This window comes from Equus caballus, chromosome 15, assembly GCF_041296265.1.
Source record: "Equus caballus isolate H_3958 breed thoroughbred chromosome 15, TB-T2T, whole genome shotgun sequence".
In the NCBI taxonomy this organism is placed as follows: domain Eukaryota; kingdom Metazoa; phylum Chordata; class Mammalia; order Perissodactyla; family Equidae; genus Equus; species Equus caballus.
This window is the reverse complement of record NC_091698.1, coordinates 31,495,600-31,512,207: the sequence shown is the minus strand read 5'-3', so window position 1 is coordinate 31,512,207 and position 16,608 is coordinate 31,495,600. Positions and strand designations below refer to the sequence as shown.

Genomic DNA, 16,608 nt, shown 5'->3' with positions numbered 1-16,608 from the left:
ACGATTTACGTATTCCTTCTTCTGTGACCGGTGTTTGAGTTGTTTCCAGTTGGGGGCTGTTGTGGACAATGCTGTTACACACCTTCCTGGCAGGGAGATTTGCTCTCATGTTATGCCGGGAGGGTGAGGCCCAAGGAGGAAAGGACTCTGAGAGGAGAGGCAGCGAGGCCCAGCCCCCAGGTGAGAAAGTCCCATTGGCTTCCCCATTTCCCAGCCTCTACGCCCCAAGCCTGGCAAGGCCATGAACACAGCCAGCAAAGTAGATGAATTTCAAGGTTTTATTGTAAAACAGGCCATGTGCTTGGCCCTGGGGGAAGCTGAGACACATGCCAGTCATGTTCCCTGCTTCCAGGAGCTCACAGTTTGGGGCAGGAGACAGACAGAGGCATAACCACCTTTCAAACAAGTTTCAGAGCGTCAGAAGTGCTAAAATGGTCAAGGAGCGATTCATTCCTCCCGGGAGATCAGGAAAGGCCTTGGAGGAGCCACATTTGTGCTGTGCTGTGGGAGCAGGGGAACCTTTGATGGGAGGGGAAAGCACTGTGGGCAGCTGTGAAAGGTCTGCAATGGAGGTGGTGCTCAGGCCCGGGCAGTGGGTCCAGACTTACAGGAACGTTTCAGAAAGAAAAGAATAAGGGACAAACATAGTACACTAACTGTTCATTTTTACCGGTTAGGGTATTACAAAAACAAGAATGGACACTAACAAGGGAACCTCCCTTCACTATCACTTCACAAACACAGGAATATTTTGATCCCCACCCCTTTGCAAAAAGGAAATAATCTCCAAATAAAGGACTCTCCTTCAAATTGGATAAAGCTGGCTTTAGAAAGTTTCATGAAATTCTTATTTTCCATTTTGCCACAGACTCTAAAAGTCTTCCCTACAGAACAGCATCAGATTCCAAAACGAGGTATGAGAGCCATTGGTGGGGGGCCAGTGAGTGGCCTGAGGGATCTCGGGCAGGGACAGTGGGGTGAGGGAGAAGGAAGACTTGAGAGAGGAGAGCAGAGGGCATCCAGGCTGGCCAGGTGGCCCGGATTTTATCCTGAAGGTACAGACGACACTGAAGGGCTTTAAGTAGGGCCGTGGTTTGAGCTGCACTTTAGAAAGACTATGGTGGAGGCAGCATGGAGGGTGGGATAGCTGAGGAGGCTGGAGACAGAGTCCTGTTACGAGGGCTCGTGTACCTCCTTCTGAGGGCCCACCCTGCCAAGGCTGCTCCTCAGAGCCCCAGGAGACCCTGGGGTGGAGAGGCAGTCTCTGGAGTCATCGACGTGCTGGGAATAGGGGAAGCGGAGCTACGGGCAGTTCTACTGGTCCTCCTGGAGGTAGAACTTGGTGACCATGAAGGACTCTTTGGGCTTGTTGGTGAGGCTGACAGGCCGGTCTGCCTCCGGCGCCGTGCAGAGGAACCAGCCAGGGCAGGCGGCAGACTCGAAGCTGGTGGTGGGGCCACTGTTTGAGCGGATGAAGGTGAAGCGCTTGTTCTCCTCCTTGTTCTTGCTCAGGTCAGTGATGTTAACTGCCTGGAAGTCAAGCAATGAGCAAGTGAGAGCTGAAAGCTGAGGGGTGCTACCTACCTCTCCACCGCCCACCATGACAGGGCCCCCTGAGCAAGTGCTGGAGAAATGCTGACCTGGTGACCACTGTAGGAGGTCACGTGTCCCAGGTCTCTTAGGACAGCAATGATCCAAAGAGGCTGTCCCATTGTTACACTTCAATTTGGGGAAATCTAGCTACTCTAGCCATGGGCCAACAAGTTTGATAAACACATGGCACCATCAGCAGAGGCCAAGGCCTGTGGAGGCTGGTGCCCTGTCAGGGTCTGCGCCTCCAAGGACAGGGGTGGTGGAGAAGGTGGGCAGAGAGTATTGCTGTCCATTTGACATGTTACACACAGTATTCTGGTCATCGCTACTCTACATAGAGAAGGCAGTCGCTCTCCAAAGAAAGTACCCTGTCCACTAGTGGTGGAAAGTGACAGTGGCACAGTTATGGCCACTCACATTTGGGTTAAGATCTTGTCCAGCAAGCCCCTGAGACAAAGTTGTCTTTTCCAAGGGCTGGCAGCCCATTAATATTGCATGGGACCAAGGAGTACAGGCCCCTGGATGGGATGCCAACTCATGAGTTTGAGAAGATAAGGATTGGAAGAGAAAAGTCCTGAAAGTTGGCTTGACTGGAAGAGGGCAAGTCTAAGTGGGTTGGGGGCCCTTGGGCAAGAGAGTGGCACACAGATATTGAAGTCCCCAGATGAACCTCCTGGTGTTCACATCCTCTGTAGTCTCCTCCTCTATTGAGGCTAGACTTAGCCACATGACTGCCTTTGGCCAATGGGACATTAAGAGCATGATGCAAGCAGAAGTTTAATAAGCACTTGCACATTGAGGCTAGTCTTTTTGGAATACTCCCTCTTGGAAGGACAGCAATGATCCAAAGAGCTGGGTCACGTTGTAAGGAAGCTCAACTGACAACTGAACTCTGAAAGACCTTGTGGAAAGCCGAGCTGCCTGCTGAATGCAGGTGTAGAAGAGTGACCCCAGCTATACCATGTGGAACAGAACTGCCCAGCTGATCCTAGTCAACCCACAGATTCACGAGAAAGAACATATTGTAGTTGTTTTAAGCCATTGGGTTTGGGGTGGTTGTTATCTGAGACAAATCGTTACCTCCAATTGGAACCTAATCTCATCACCAGACTTGACACAGGCCAGGCACAGCTTCCTCCCATGGAGTCCCAGGAATAGAGCATCAGGCTCAATGGGCACCACATCTATCTTCTCTGTGGAAGGATAGAGGGGAAGGTTAGGTTGTAGAGAAGAGGAGGCAGAGATGGCAAAGTGAAGGCAGCCTGGACTCTCACGGGGGATTTTTCTGTTCCCCTCCTCTGACTAAAACCTCAAGGTCAGAAGGACAGTGAGGTCTCATCTTCCTGGTCTGCATCCAAACAGAAGATCAAACCAAGCCAACCATCTAGCTACTCCTAGGGACCAAGTCGTCTAGATTCTGTTCTATGTAACTTCTATCCTTCTCTTGCTTCCCCAGGATAACTTCACTCCAGATCAACAGGTGTGCTGCCCATGGGCAGGGAAAATAGCACAGAAGATCATGAGTTGAGCCCCAGAGTTTTGTCCACAGGAGCCTGGGTGACTTTGAACCCGCCTCTTTTCCTTGGTGGTTTCCATGCCCTCATGTAGCAGTAAAAATCTCAGGCTCTCTGTGCTTCAGACTGTCCATTAGGAGAATTACCAGAAGGACAGGAAAGATGGATCTCACATTCTTTCCAGGTGAGGCAGGGGAGAGAGAACAGGGGATGGGGCATGGTCGGGAGATGGAGATAATGCCATTCTACAACACCAGGCCAGCCAAGGGAGTGAGAACGTCCTGGAAGGCTAGTGCCGAAAGAATCTCACATAACATCATCCAACTGTCCCCATTTTACTAGAGGGAAAGTTGAGGAATGGAGTGGGTGAAGCCTGCCCACGTCCACTCAGCTTGTTCAGAGCACCGATCTGGAACATGACTGAATGTGGTGTCTGTGAATAAGAGGCATAATTCAGGCTTGTTTGTGGCGTATTAATTTGGGGTGAGAGTTAGAGTTTGAACACACAGTAACATGGGGGCTAACTAGGCACAGGGGGAAGGAAAGGGTCCATCTTGCCCTCTGGGCCCTGCCCCTCCCAGCTGTGGCCCTAGGACCATCATGCCTGTAGGCGGCGGCTCCCAACCTAGGCTCTCCCCTCCCACCTTCTTGAGGTTGCCCTCATATGTACCCTCCAGTGACCAGGCCTCCCCAGCTTCTAACTTGGCCCCAAAGAACCAACAGGGATGAGGATGTTGCACCTAAAGTTTCTGGGGGCAGGCCACAATGCTAGAGACCTCAGGGCAAAGTGACCCAGTGCCCACACACTGGCTTTCCTGGCCACCACTCACCTTGTAATTTAGTATTTGATTCTTGCAAGTATCCAGCAACTAGTTGGTTATTCCTCATGTAGAAGGTCTTCTGGTTAACATCCCAGATTCTGAAAAGAAGAAAGGACCCAGCTGTAATGAACAGCCGCTGTGTGCCTGGGCCTGTGCTCAGCCCCTTCCTGTGTCCCCGAGAGTTTGGTAAATCTTCGTCCAACTTTCTGCCAGAAGTGTGGTATTCTAACACACCCAAGACGTGTATGGGGAAACTGAGTTCCATGCTGTTTAAGAGACAGGCCCAACCCCTCACCTCACCTTGCACCTCATCTTCTGATTCCCAGGATAGACATCTTCTACCTCAGCCAAGTATGCTCTAGAGTAGTACCATCCAATAGAACACTCTGGGGTGCAGAAATGTTCGATATCTGCACTGTTCAATATGGCGGCCAACAGCCACATATGGCCATTGAGCTCTTAGAATGTGGTGTGACTGAGGACCTGAGTTTTTAATTTTATTCTATTTCTATTAATTTAAATGTAAATTTAAAGAGTTATCTGAGACAAGTGGCCACCACAGCACAGTGTTAGAAGTTTCAAGGGACAGAGCACTTTGCAGCTAACTCCCTCCAAGCCTTAGACCGTGAAGGTCCGTGCCCAGAGCCATCCATCGTCACCCAGTGGGCTGCTCTGGGTCTAGCAGAGGCAGCTGTTCCTGGGCACAAGTCAGCTTTCTCTCCAGCTCACCTAGGGACCTGTTTCCGGCTCCCAGTCATTTCTTCTTGGTGAAGGGACCCTGCGGCTGAAAGCAGGGCCTGCAGCTGTGAGGCATAGCAAACAGGGCCGCTGCTAGGACAGGGACCCTCCTCTCCTGCTGCCCACTAGCGTGACCTTAGACCTGTACCTCCTCTCCTCACCTGGGAAGTGTGGGGAACAACCCCCACCTCATCAGGTGGCTTTGAGGAGCCCATGAGCTCGGTGAGGGGTGGTCAGGCAAACTGTAAAGTTTTTTGCACATGTGAGCATTTGACCTTTTGTGATTATTCTTAGTTCCTGGATGAGTCTCTGTCTGAAAGGATTAAATATCCCCTTCTAGAGGTTTCCAGGGGCATCTCCTGGAGCTCCCAGCCAATAGGAGGAGGCAGACGCAAACCTCCTGAAGCAGATGGTTCCCATGTCTGGGAACGGGAGGAACTTGCCCAGGATGCACACACACACACACACACACACACACACACGCACACACGGAATCCTGACCTGCAGCCTCAGGCCAGAGAAACTCAGGAGTTTGAGGGTGAGGTCACCGCGACACGGCTTCAGTCCTGGAATATCCCAGGACAAGAGGGCACATGTAGGCAGCCCTCCGTTTCTATCAGCATCACAGCCTGTCATTTTTACAAAGGTAATGATGACATCTCACAAAGCTCCTGACCCAATTTTTAAAAGTTTCAAAGGTTTTTGGGTACTTTGCACTTCACAAAATGCTGTCACACTGTTACCTGTGCATTTGAACTTCACGGCAGCCCTGGAAGGCAGCCAGGGAGTTATCATTAACCCCATGTTGCAGATGGGGAAACTGAGGCCCCAGGGCAGCGGGATCCTCCAACATGTCAACTCAGACAGGCATTGCCGACAACCAGTCTGGAACTTTGTGCTGTGCCTTGCCCATGGTGCCCCTCTCTGCCTCTGTGCCCAGCACAATGCTGGGCCCAGATCCCAGCATGGCTCCTTGGCACATGCCTGTCACTCACTGAGTTGCCAGAGTCTCCGGGACAGTGAGGCAGGCCTCCAGCCAAGCTTTGCACATCTGGGATATTTTGAAACACAAGCCCTAAAGACCACCCATGTGGCAGCCCTTTTCTTGAATAATGGACATCCTTTTCCAGCCCAAACCCAGTTTCCAGGCCCTGAGGGGGCAGGCAACCCTGAATGGCTGTCATGCCTCCATTTTCCCACCTTACCTGAAGGCTTGCATCTTGCAGGGTCTCTTCCCCAAAGGGTGGCAGGCTGTCTCTGAGTAGAACAAGAAAAGGAGGAGAGAGATTAGGTGTCTGACAGAACGCCTGCGGATTTCCATCCTGTGGCCACAACAAGGCAACGGGAGAGTGCCATTTCGGGCTCGGAGGAGCTGCTTATAAAGAAAATAGTTGCTCACCCAAGCCAGGCTGTTGCTGCCCTGCCCCGCTCTGAGAAACGGAAATGCCCTCACATTTCCAAAAAGAGAAACCCTTGCTGTTGTCACTTTCAACCCTGCTGAGTGTCGCAATGTGGTGTCGTAACTGATTCCCTCCCCTTTTCCCCTGTGAAATTTCCCCAAATCGAGATTTCTATTTCCCCTTCACCGAGTTCCTCGGAAGAACACAATGAAAATCAATCTCACTTATCTGCGTGACAGGTATTCTGAGCCTGTTTGCTGACTTTTAAAAAACAGACTTGAGTAGAAATATCCCCCTATCCTAACAAGCCAAGTGGTAGGGCTCCCAGCACACGGGACAGTTTCCTGTCACTTTGTGTCCTTTGAAGGAGGGACATTCTTGTTGGACTCTGGACAGGGACTGGCAAATATTCTAGAAAGGACCAGATAGTAAATATTTTAGGATTTGTGGGCCATATGGTCTCTGTCGTAATTACTCAACTCAGCTGTCGTAGCTTAAAAGCAGTCATAGACAATCTGTAAACGAACACAATAATTGCGTTCCGATACAATTTTATTTACAAAAACAGGTGGTGACTGGATTTGGCCTGAAGTTTGCTGACTCCTGCTCTAGAATAAACTTCCTGAGAGGTGCTTTGAAACCACCTCCGTTCCTGTTATCCACGTCTTTGAAGTTATTGTCTCGAGAAAATGGGGTGAACTCAGCCCTGGGGCAGAAATGGATCCAAGTTCCACCTCTGCCACTTGCCGTTTGCCACCCATGTGACTTGAACAAGTCACTTCACTTATGTGGGCCTCAGCCTGTGCCTCTTCATGCTCAGAATGAGGTTGATGATGGCTTCCTCACAGGGGCATGGAAGGAAGGAAGGAAGAAAGCAAGGAAGGAAAGAGAAAGTTCTGGCCTATAGTGGGCATTAATAACCATGGACTTCCTTCCTTACTGTGTTCTAGACAGTTAAGGAAAATGTAAGCATACTCCTATTTATGGATGGAAAAAAAGATGAAGAGGGTTTCTGCACGATCTACGTGGTAGGAGTATGTAATGTTAGCACAGAAGCATAGATTGTAGTGTTTGAGAACTGGAGCTCAGCATCGTCTTATCCCACTCGATCATCATTTTGAAGAAGACCCAGAAAAATCCAGAGAGGAGAAGGGAACTGCTCAAGGTCGCACAGCTCATTAACGGCAAAGGAAGGGCCAGAAAGCCAGGTCTTCTGATTCCCATGGCAGTAGATCTTGATGAGTTTGACTTTATTTTCAACCAACGGATCAGAGTCTCTGTCCAAATGAGGGTAAAACCCTTCAGAGAGGAAGGCTACACTGCATATCTGAAAGTTGCTAATAGAGTAGATCTTAAAAGCTCTCATCACAAGAGAAACAAATTTTTTCGCTACATATGGTGATGGGTGAATCCATGATATTCTAGAACTGAAACTAATATAATGTTATATGTCAATTATACCTCAATAAAACAAATTTATTTTTAAAAGAGAAAGGTGACATTGAATTTCTCAAATCTTTAAGAGCTCCTCTTTCAGAGCAAATGGAACATTTCTGCAAAAATTGTGTCACCTCCCTGGGTGATGACTGTGAGGGAGAAAATGGCAGTTACGTATACTTGCTCTCTTCTCAGAAGCTGTGTGACCTTGAGGGAGTCATTCATCTTTGAAACACATGTGAGAAATAATGTTTACCTTGGAGGGCCAGGGGGCGTTTTGTTTGTTTTTGTGAGGGCTGGCTGAAAGAGGAGATGTGTAAGAACTTGCTTGATTATTTGCCACTTGGAGTACTTGCTGAATTAGGGTTTATAATTTCTGGAACATTTATGAATCATTAGGTGCCTAACTTGGCCATCACACCTGCTGAAAGGGAAGGCAGCTAGCACCCCACTGGGATAAGTTCTCTCCTATTTGTCTTCCTTATGCTGCTTCTAAAGCCCTCCTCAACTGTTAAACCAGCATCCTTCAAAAAATGGAAGATTGAAGAACAGAAGTGACTTGCCAAGGTGAGACTGAGGGGCTCCATCCTGCCTGCTGGCCCTCCGACAGCGTTCCAAGTCAAGGTCCCACCCACATTGCAGCCCCTGGGTAAATGTTCCTCTGTCCCCACCCCAAATTCAAAGAGACAGATTTCTCCTTGGGAGCAGAAGCCCTGGGTTCCCCACCTTTTCCAGGTCTGTGCCCTTTTCCCTCTGTGTCCAATAAGTGGCCCGGCAGACCTTTCCGGGTATAGGGAAGGGAGTCCCTGGGGCTGGGCTATGAAGTCAGGATGACCTCTGGCTGCATCTTCTCATATCATTTATGAGCTGGGCCACCCAGGCCATGTGCCGAAGCTCTCTTGGTCTCGGTTTCATTATCCTTTAGATGGGGCTAATAATAGAAGCCTTGTCATGGGTTGCTATAAGGATTGAGATATTGCACATGATGTACTTAGCCCTGACCCTGGCACGGAGGAAATACTCAAACAATAGATAGCTATTGCGTATGCTTCTTCACCCCAGGGAGAGTGGGAGAGGTCAGTCGCAGTGCCCCTAACCCAGTCAACCCTGCCCTGCACTCGGGCCTCCCATCCAGATCCCGTCCCAAGGCTGCTTCACTCCAGAGGTGGAGGCCTCACTCCCTCTGGGTTTGGGGAGGAAGTTACAGGGGAGGAGAAGCTTCCTTTCTCTCCTCACGCTTCTGGCCACACATTCTTGGTTTTGTCTTATCAAAACATTTGGTGTCTCTATGATTTCTGCCCACAGAAAACCTCTGACTAAGCTTATTCTCAGTTCTAGGTGCTCAGCCGCTCCCTCCACTTCCTGAATTAAGTTGAATGGCTGCACTATGTAGTGGACCCTGCCTTCCCTGTCAGCACCTTGTGCTTCCCCTCCGAGCTTCGGGCATCACAATTGTATCTTGTGCCTTCTACATGCTGAGCCCTGCCCTCCTAGACACTGGTGACAACAGAAACTGCTAGAATCCACTTAATGGGAAAGAGGAAAACCAGGCTGTCCCTGTCCCAGGAGTGATGCTAGACAGGCTCTATGGAGACAGCGTGGTGAGCCTTAGTGGTTGATGCCTGTAAAGTGTTCAGCACAGCGCTGGCCACACGGAGAGTGTTCAATAAATGTTCGCTCTTTCTCAATTTCAGTTCATTGCATTTCTCAGTCCTAGGATTTCCATTTGGTTCCTTATTTGTATAATTTCTAGTTCTCTGCCAAAACTGTCAATCTTGTCTTTTAAATCCTTGAACATATCCGCGGTTCTTGTCTAGCATAAACTGATTACTTTTTATTGACTGCTGGACACTGTATAGCAAAAAGAGTAGAGATCATTTGAGGCTCCGGGTGATGATGTATTTATCCAGAGAAGATTCACTTTTGCTTCTGCTGGGCAGTGAGGCCAGAGGCACTGAGGTCCTGGGTGACCTTCACGCAAACGGGGCTTGAGATGATTCAGAATTGGGCTTCCGTAACTGCAGCTGCTCCATTTCTGTTCACTCCTGACCCTCCAGGGGCCCAGCCCAAATGCGTGTTTATTGGGGCCCCTCCTCCTCAGTGAGAGATAATGTAGAAATTTCATCCTCTCCCACCCCCAAGCCCCAGGAGTCCGTCCAAAGCTCAGCTCAACCTTTGAAACCAGCAAACGCTCCCAGAGGTAGAGGGCCCCGGTGCTGGGCTCCACCTCCCTGGGCCCCTGCAGCTTCTCAAGGCCTTGGTCATTCTCTGATGCCTTCAGATTTTTTATAAATACATTTCGCATGGCTTTTCTAGTTATCAACACAGGATGGTTGGTCCTAAACAACCTAGGCCAGAGGTGGAACCTAATGTTATTTATTTTTAAGCATTATTATTCAGGATGGCTGGAGTCTGAGCAGCCTTTGGGGTAAGAGCAGGAGAAGTGACTGAAAAGTTGGGCGGGAGCCAGAGGAGGAAAGGCCTTTAATGCCACACCAAGGAAGAGGGAATTTATCATAAATAAAAATGAATCAGAGAGTGACATTGTCAGATTTGTTTTATTAAGATCATCCTGGGGACAGGGGACAGATGGATTAGACTTGGATCGTAGTTTGGGGTGAATGAACCTGAAAGCAGGGCAGTGGTGTGCTGGTAAAAGTTGACAGCTGGGTCTCCAAAAAAAGTTCTAATTTGTAGCATTTGCTGATTTCTCTGGTGTAAGTACTCCCGCCATGGATGGTTTCAAGCCACCAACATGGCATCACTGAATGCAGGGCTGGGAAGAGATGCACACAGTCGGATCTTGCTGGCTCCAGCAGCCCACGGAGGCAGGGAGAGTTGGCTGCTCTCCAGTCTTTCTGGGTAGAAATCATCCCCCCACTTCCCAACTCCAATCTCCCTCCTCCTCAGCCCACATGGCTCCCCCAACAGGTCCCATGCCCCTTGCAGAAAACAGTCCCTCTGATAAGTCCAGTTTATCGGGAAACTTCAAAGAATGATGGTGCAAACATTTTCAGCTGTGTCCTTGGAGCTGCATTTGCGTCACCCAAGCACTACAGTTGTGCGCTGCGTAACGACGTTTGAGTCAATGATTGACCACATACACAGCAGTCATCCCATAAGATCAGTACCATATAGCCTAGGTGTGTAGTAGGCTGTAGCATCTGGGTTTGTGTAACTGTAACTACACTCTATGATATTCGCACAACGACAAAATCACCTAATGACGCATTTCTCAGAATATATCCCCGTCATTAAACAACACTTGACTATATTATCTTAGTGAAAATTTACAAAGTTTAGACAAGAATATTACCTATATTGTGCAGTGTGTGCTGTAACACTCAGGCATTCAAGAGTTTGCTGAAGAATCTAAATATGAGATTAAGGCATTAAAACTTAAGATACACACTTGTCCACCCAAAGCCAGCCACTTAAATTTTTACAAATACACTCATGCATCGCTTAACAATAGGACTATGTTCTAAGAAATGCATCATTAGGTGATTTTGTCATTGTGTGAACATCACTGAACGCACTTACACAAACCTAGATGGTATACCCTAGGACTCACCTAGACTATATGGTACTAATCTTATGGGACCACCATCGTATATGTGGCCTGTCATTGACAGGAACATTGCTATGAGGCACATGATTGTAATACAAAGGCTCTGGTCACTCTTTCTAAGAGATGGGTAAATATATTAGTATAAGGAAGATGAAGAAAGACAAAGATGTCTTCTCTTTGTCAGTCTCCACCTACCCAGCCCTGCCAAGTAGCCAAGTCAATTTTAACCAAATCGTATCGCTTATTAGAAGCTCCCTACAGTAGCAGGTCAGGTTTAGAGACAGGTGTTCTCCTGGGCATCTCTGCCCACCAAGCTGCAGCCATCAGTGACCACCTGGCTGGTGAAGGTCGGGAGATGGTGTATGGAGCCACTTGTCATCGATGGCTGCCTTACAAGAAGCTCGTTCTCCTCCCAGACCTAAATGGAAAACACTGTGAATTCCTTCTGAAGTTCAGAGTCTTCCAAGATGCTTTTTGCTCCAACAGTTTTTGGATTTGATATGGATCTGCACTGAAAACCATTGTTTATCTAGCTGTCTTGTGTTTTCAGAGGTACAAGTTTGTTCTTTCCTTCTGGCTTTGATGATTAACTTTTCAAGGCAGCTTCTCTGCAGGCAGGAGGAGGGGGAGCGGGACAGAAGCCTGGGGGGGGGGACAACTGTGTTTCTTACCTGCAGTGTTTCAGGCTCTGTGTTCTGCTCTTTCATACGGATCCTGTTTAGTCTTCATCGTGGCTATGCAAGGTGGGTCTATTTACATTCACTTTCAAGATGGGTATATATTTATATCCACTTTGTAGAATAAGAAGTCGAGGCTTAGAAAGTTATATCACTTAACCCAGATCCTGGCCGAACCAGGATTTGAACCCAGTCCTTGGATTCCTTCCCACACTGCAGTCCTGCCAGGAAGGCGGCTGACCTTTTCTCTCTCTGCTTCATCGCAAACTGAACAGAAGCAAGAATTGTATTTGTTCTGATGGCGTTTCTTTTGGTTTGAGCTCACATCTCACAGAACAGCAATTTATTCCGTAATTGCTTGGAAATTTTAGGAGTTTTTTTGGTAGGAAAAAAAGGATGATTCTCAAACCTTACATAGGTCAAAGAGAAAGCTCTGTACATGGTTACAGTCCAGGGTGGCCAATTTCCCTGGTTTTTCTAGGACTGTCCTAGTTTTAGTACTGAAAGCTCTGCATCCTGGGAAACCCCTCTGTCCCTGGAAAACAGATGTTTGGTCGCCCTATAATATGAACTCCTAAAAGGTACTGGCACCATCTGGTGGCTGGTGCTGCAAATTGTAGGCACAATTAACGATCCATCACTGTACCTTGCCAGATTAGCCTGTTTTTAGTAGCAGAGATGTGGTCCATTTTATTAGATAAATAGACAGCTAGAGAAAGCACACAAGAGTTTCCAAAAATCTTAGTAAGTCTTCCACTCAAGAAAAGGGACTGTAGCAGATACAATATTGAGCAATCATTCTCATTGTGATCAACTTAATTTTTAATTGAGCCATTCATATTTAATTTCCTCCAACTATGTAAACAAGATATGGTCAACATCTGGTAGCTTAAAATTGTTTTTAAACTTAGGTTGTAAAGAGGATTTACCCTTTGATTGTGATTGTCTTCCCCTTCTCTCCCTTCTTCTCCTCCGTCTCCTTCTTCACACGCATACGTTAGCTGTAAGGGCAGTGGTATAGAGAGGAAGCAGAGGTCCAGTGAGGTAAATGACTTGTTCAAGCTAATGCAGAATACACACACGATGGTCCTTCTTCTTCCTTGCTCCTCAGTCCTCACTTTCCCATCTCCTCAGTCAAATCATGATCTCTCTGTTCTCTCTTCTCAGAGCCGCATTATGTTCTCTGCTTGGCAACAGTGGTACCATCCATGCTCATGACCTTAGATGGGGAATGTGGTTCCTCCTCCCAGGAAACATGGTGTCTTCACCGGGCTCACATGCACTTGTCTCCTCAATTCAATCCAATTCAACGTGATATACTTTATTTAGCACCTACTATGTGCCAGTTTAAAAGATTTTGAATGAACCATTTTTATGCATAGTGATTTCTTCACATTATATCTGGTTCTGGGAGTTGCATCCGCCTTTACACATTTGAAAGACCATAAGACCATGGGCTAACATTTTAACACATCCCACTGGAGACCACTACACCCACTGGGGGAAGGAGGAGGATTTGCTGCCCTTGGTATAATTGTTTGTGGTTTACAAAGCACTTCTCCCTCCATGAACTCATTCAGTCTCTGTGCCCCTACAGCATAATGCAGTGGTTTGGAGACAGACTGCAGTCAAGCCCAGCTCTTCCCCTTATACTGGCTGTCTGGCCTTAGGCAAATTACTTAACCTCTCTATGTCCCAATTTCCTCTTCTGAAAATGTGAACAGTAATGGTCCTTCCTCACATGGTTGTTGTGAGGATTAAATGAGATAAACCATGGAAGGAGCTCAGCAGAGCACCTAGCTTGTAGTAAGCCCTATGGAAGTGTTAGCTTGTACTATGTCCATGAAACCCCAAGAGTCTGCCAGCCTCCTCTTGATGTTGAGGAAAGCGAGACTCAGAAAGGAGAAATCGTTTACCCATCAGAGGTCAGCTTAAATTAGAGACCAGGTCTTCAGACCACCAATCTTAAGATCTTTTCTCTGCCCCACACATATCTTAACCACAGGTTGCAAACTGGTAGACCACAGAATGAATCTTTATTTGCTCACTTTATTGTTTTATTTAATCAAAATACTATGCATAGCAAAATCCGAATATCTGACTCTTCTTAGAAAATGAGAAGCTCTGGCCACCTGGGCCTGCATTCTCATGTGACGACCACCTGCTGGAACTGACTAGTGACAGCCCCTAATTCTCCATAGTCCCTACCCGACCCTATTACCCCTCAGATCTTGTCGCTGAGTGCCAGATTCTATTAGTATTTCTCACTGAGCTCACCCTGTTCTCTCTCTCATTTTATGGAAGTGTTTCTCCAATTTTAATGTCTCTATTAATGGTGGAAAATGTCCAATAGACTCCAAGGGCTCCATGAGTTTTCTCACAGTAGGCTTGCTTCTTTGTTCATCTGGTGGCCCAGCAACCCTGGGCCTGCAGCCCCCGCCTCAGAGCATCTGCATGGTCTCCCATAGAGGCTGTTGGCTCCACAGTGGCCAGGTATCCCAAATAGGTCTGGAGCTCCATGCCCTTGACAGTTCCCTGGAAGCTTGCTCTTTAGAGTCTAAGAGCATTTGGCAAACATCTGTGCTAGACATTTTCCTTTCTATTTCTCAGGTGAAAAAAGTAAGAGTAGAAGAAGCTTACCTAAAGCCATGGGGAGGGCCTGTAGGATCCGAAGTCTCGTGAGGTCTTCCAGCCTCTGGCTCCACACTGAACCACTGCACGGAAATGAGGAACACCCAGGCAGTACCTGTGCCACCAGCACCTCCCAGGACAGAGCTGCTCCTTCCTTGCCGACTACGTGAGCGGAGTAAGAGGAGGAGCTGCAGCCTGCCTTCCCACATACCGACGCAGGGCTGGCCACCTGAGGAGGTGAGCAGGCCCAGCTTCCAGAAGGGTGACTCAGGCTAACAGAAGCCAACTGGTTCTTCTCTGCATAAAACTGGAGGTGACACATAGGTAACAGCTGGATTAGTGGGGCTGGACCTTTGTGCCCACCCAACCCCAACTGCCACTGGTTCTAGCATGCATGCATTCATTCATCCAAACAATATGGATCAACTTAATCCCGTGAGCCAGGCACTCTTCCAGACATTGGGGAAAAGCCAGAGAAGGCCCCTGATGTCCTAACAGAGGAAGAAAGACAAGAAACTAGTAAATTAATAAACTAACTTCCTATGGTCTTAAGTGCTATAGGGGAGGTCAAAAGCATGATGTTTTTGAGGGACCCGGGGGGTGGGTGTGTGTTTTAGGGAAAGTGGTCAGGGAAGGCCTCTCTGAGAAGGTGACACTTGAACTGAGACCTGAGTGATGTCAAGGAAGGGAAAGAGTCTTCCAGGTGGAGAAATCAGCAGAGCAAAGACCTTTGGGTGGGGGCATTCGTGGTTTGTTTGAGAATCATGTGAAGGCCAATACCGTTGGAGCATGGTTTAAGGAGCAACAGGGTGTCCATTCCCTCTTTGGGTTACCTTCAGACTCCACACCCCAGCTGCTGGTGTGACGCTGTCCACCAGGCCAGATACCCTCTCCCCTGCTTCTCTGGAAGACCCTATGTTCTAAACCTTCTCTTTGCCATTTAGAAACTGCTCTCTAGCTTCATGCCCCTGGAACCTGCCATCAGGGAGCAGACAACTCAGGAATCCTTAAAATCATCTGGGTTGATGCCTGGGAGCAGCAGCAAAGGCTCCCTCAGCAGCCTGAAATTCTTGGATTTTGTCCCCAGGTCTGCAGCTAACCAGTTGTGTGACTGGACATGTCGCTTCTGCTTTCCGGTCCCCACTCTGATGCCTGCCCCACCTTAGATTAGGGGCAGGTTGGAAGAAGGAATGACTGTAGACTAGAAAATGCTTTCCACTTGTGTGCATTGAAACAGAGCCTTGCTCTAGGCAATGCCTTAGGGCACAGGGGAAGGGCAGGGGGAGGGGACAGGCCTGCCTATTGTTGCCTCTGATCCTGCCACCTTTAAGCCTGTGTCTTCTCTCCAGAAAAGACTGGCCATACTCCTTTACAGAAAGGCTCGGCATTCATAAACATCTCCAGAGGGTCTTCACTGTCCCTCACTCTGTCTCTGGGTTCTGGGCTTGTTCCTAGGGTACCTTTGATCAACCTACAGAGCCTGAAGTCAGGCTCGGAGGTGCAGGGCGCCCTGTCCTGGGCACTCCTGACCACAGGGACTTCCCATGGCGCCTTCACTTCCTGCTGTCTTCAACTCTGGCTCATCAGCTAGAGTGCTAAGGCCTCTGAACCTGGGCTGGGAATTTCTGAAGCAGCTTTTGCAGAGAAACGCCTGTTTGCTAACAAATCAGGAAGTAAATTTTGTAAACCTGGAAAGTTGGGCCTTGGGGCAGCTGGGGAACCTGCCCGTGGAGCCGGTCTTGTCATCATGGTGGAGCCCATCTTGTCATCATGGTGTGTGAATCTGTTATTACATCAGGAGGACCACGCCATGAGGCAGGCTCTGGTGCCTTGAGATTCAGATCCTGGCCTCACGAAGCACATCTGTATGACCTCAGGGAACATCTGTAAAATGAGGGTAAGACCTTTGCCCACCTTGTGGGGTGGTTTTGAGGGTTGAGCTAACAAACGTGAGGTGCTTAGAACACAGGAGGCATTATTGAAGTATTAGCTATTAGTCTCACAGAGTACGGATCTGATTTCTTCCCTGGAGAGCCAGAGGCCTTGCCTAGTCTGGGGTCAGTAAGGAGATGGTAAAGTAGGCTGCCAGGCAGGACCAGGGCGTGGCATGTTGATCAGTGCACAAGGCTGGGGGTTCCCTGGCTAGCCCTGACTCTGGGCACATCCAGGGTAGAGGGACCATCTGTGGGATTCTCTAACTGCCAAGGGCCTGGCCCACTCCAGAAC

At 48.5% G+C, this 16,608-nt stretch overlaps 1 protein-coding gene across 4 annotated transcripts; it reads right to left on the bottom strand.

Moving 5' to 3' along the window:
- Positions 1-261: 261 nt before the first annotated feature.
- Positions 262-14,683, bottom strand: IL1RN (interleukin 1 receptor antagonist). Of its 4 annotated transcripts, XM_070234754.1 has the most exons (6): positions 14,392-14,561; positions 12,681-12,752; positions 5,872-5,923; positions 3,938-4,026; positions 2,674-2,786; positions 265-1,530 (listed from the first exon to the last, which is right to left on the bottom strand). In XM_070234754.1, the coding sequence occupies exons 3-6, from the start codon at positions 5,883-5,885 to the stop codon at positions 1,315-1,317; spliced, it is 432 nt and encodes a 143-aa protein (XP_070090855.1). In that variant the 5' UTR covers positions 5,886-5,923; positions 12,681-12,752; positions 14,392-14,561; the 3' UTR covers positions 265-1,314.
- Positions 14,684-16,608: the final 1,925 nt, after the last annotated feature.

Bases quoted from the DNA above. Each gene is read 5' to 3' on its own strand.
- IL1RN (XM_014730883.3), bottom strand. The intron at 4,027-5,871 runs GTAAGGTGGGAA...TCTTCTTTTCAG, and splicing joins TGCAAGATGCAAGCCTTCAG to AATCTGGGATGTTAACCAGA. The intron at 1,531-2,673 runs GTAACGATTTGT...CTTGACTTCCAG, and splicing joins AGATTAGGTTCCAATTGGAG to GCAGTTAACATCACTGACCT.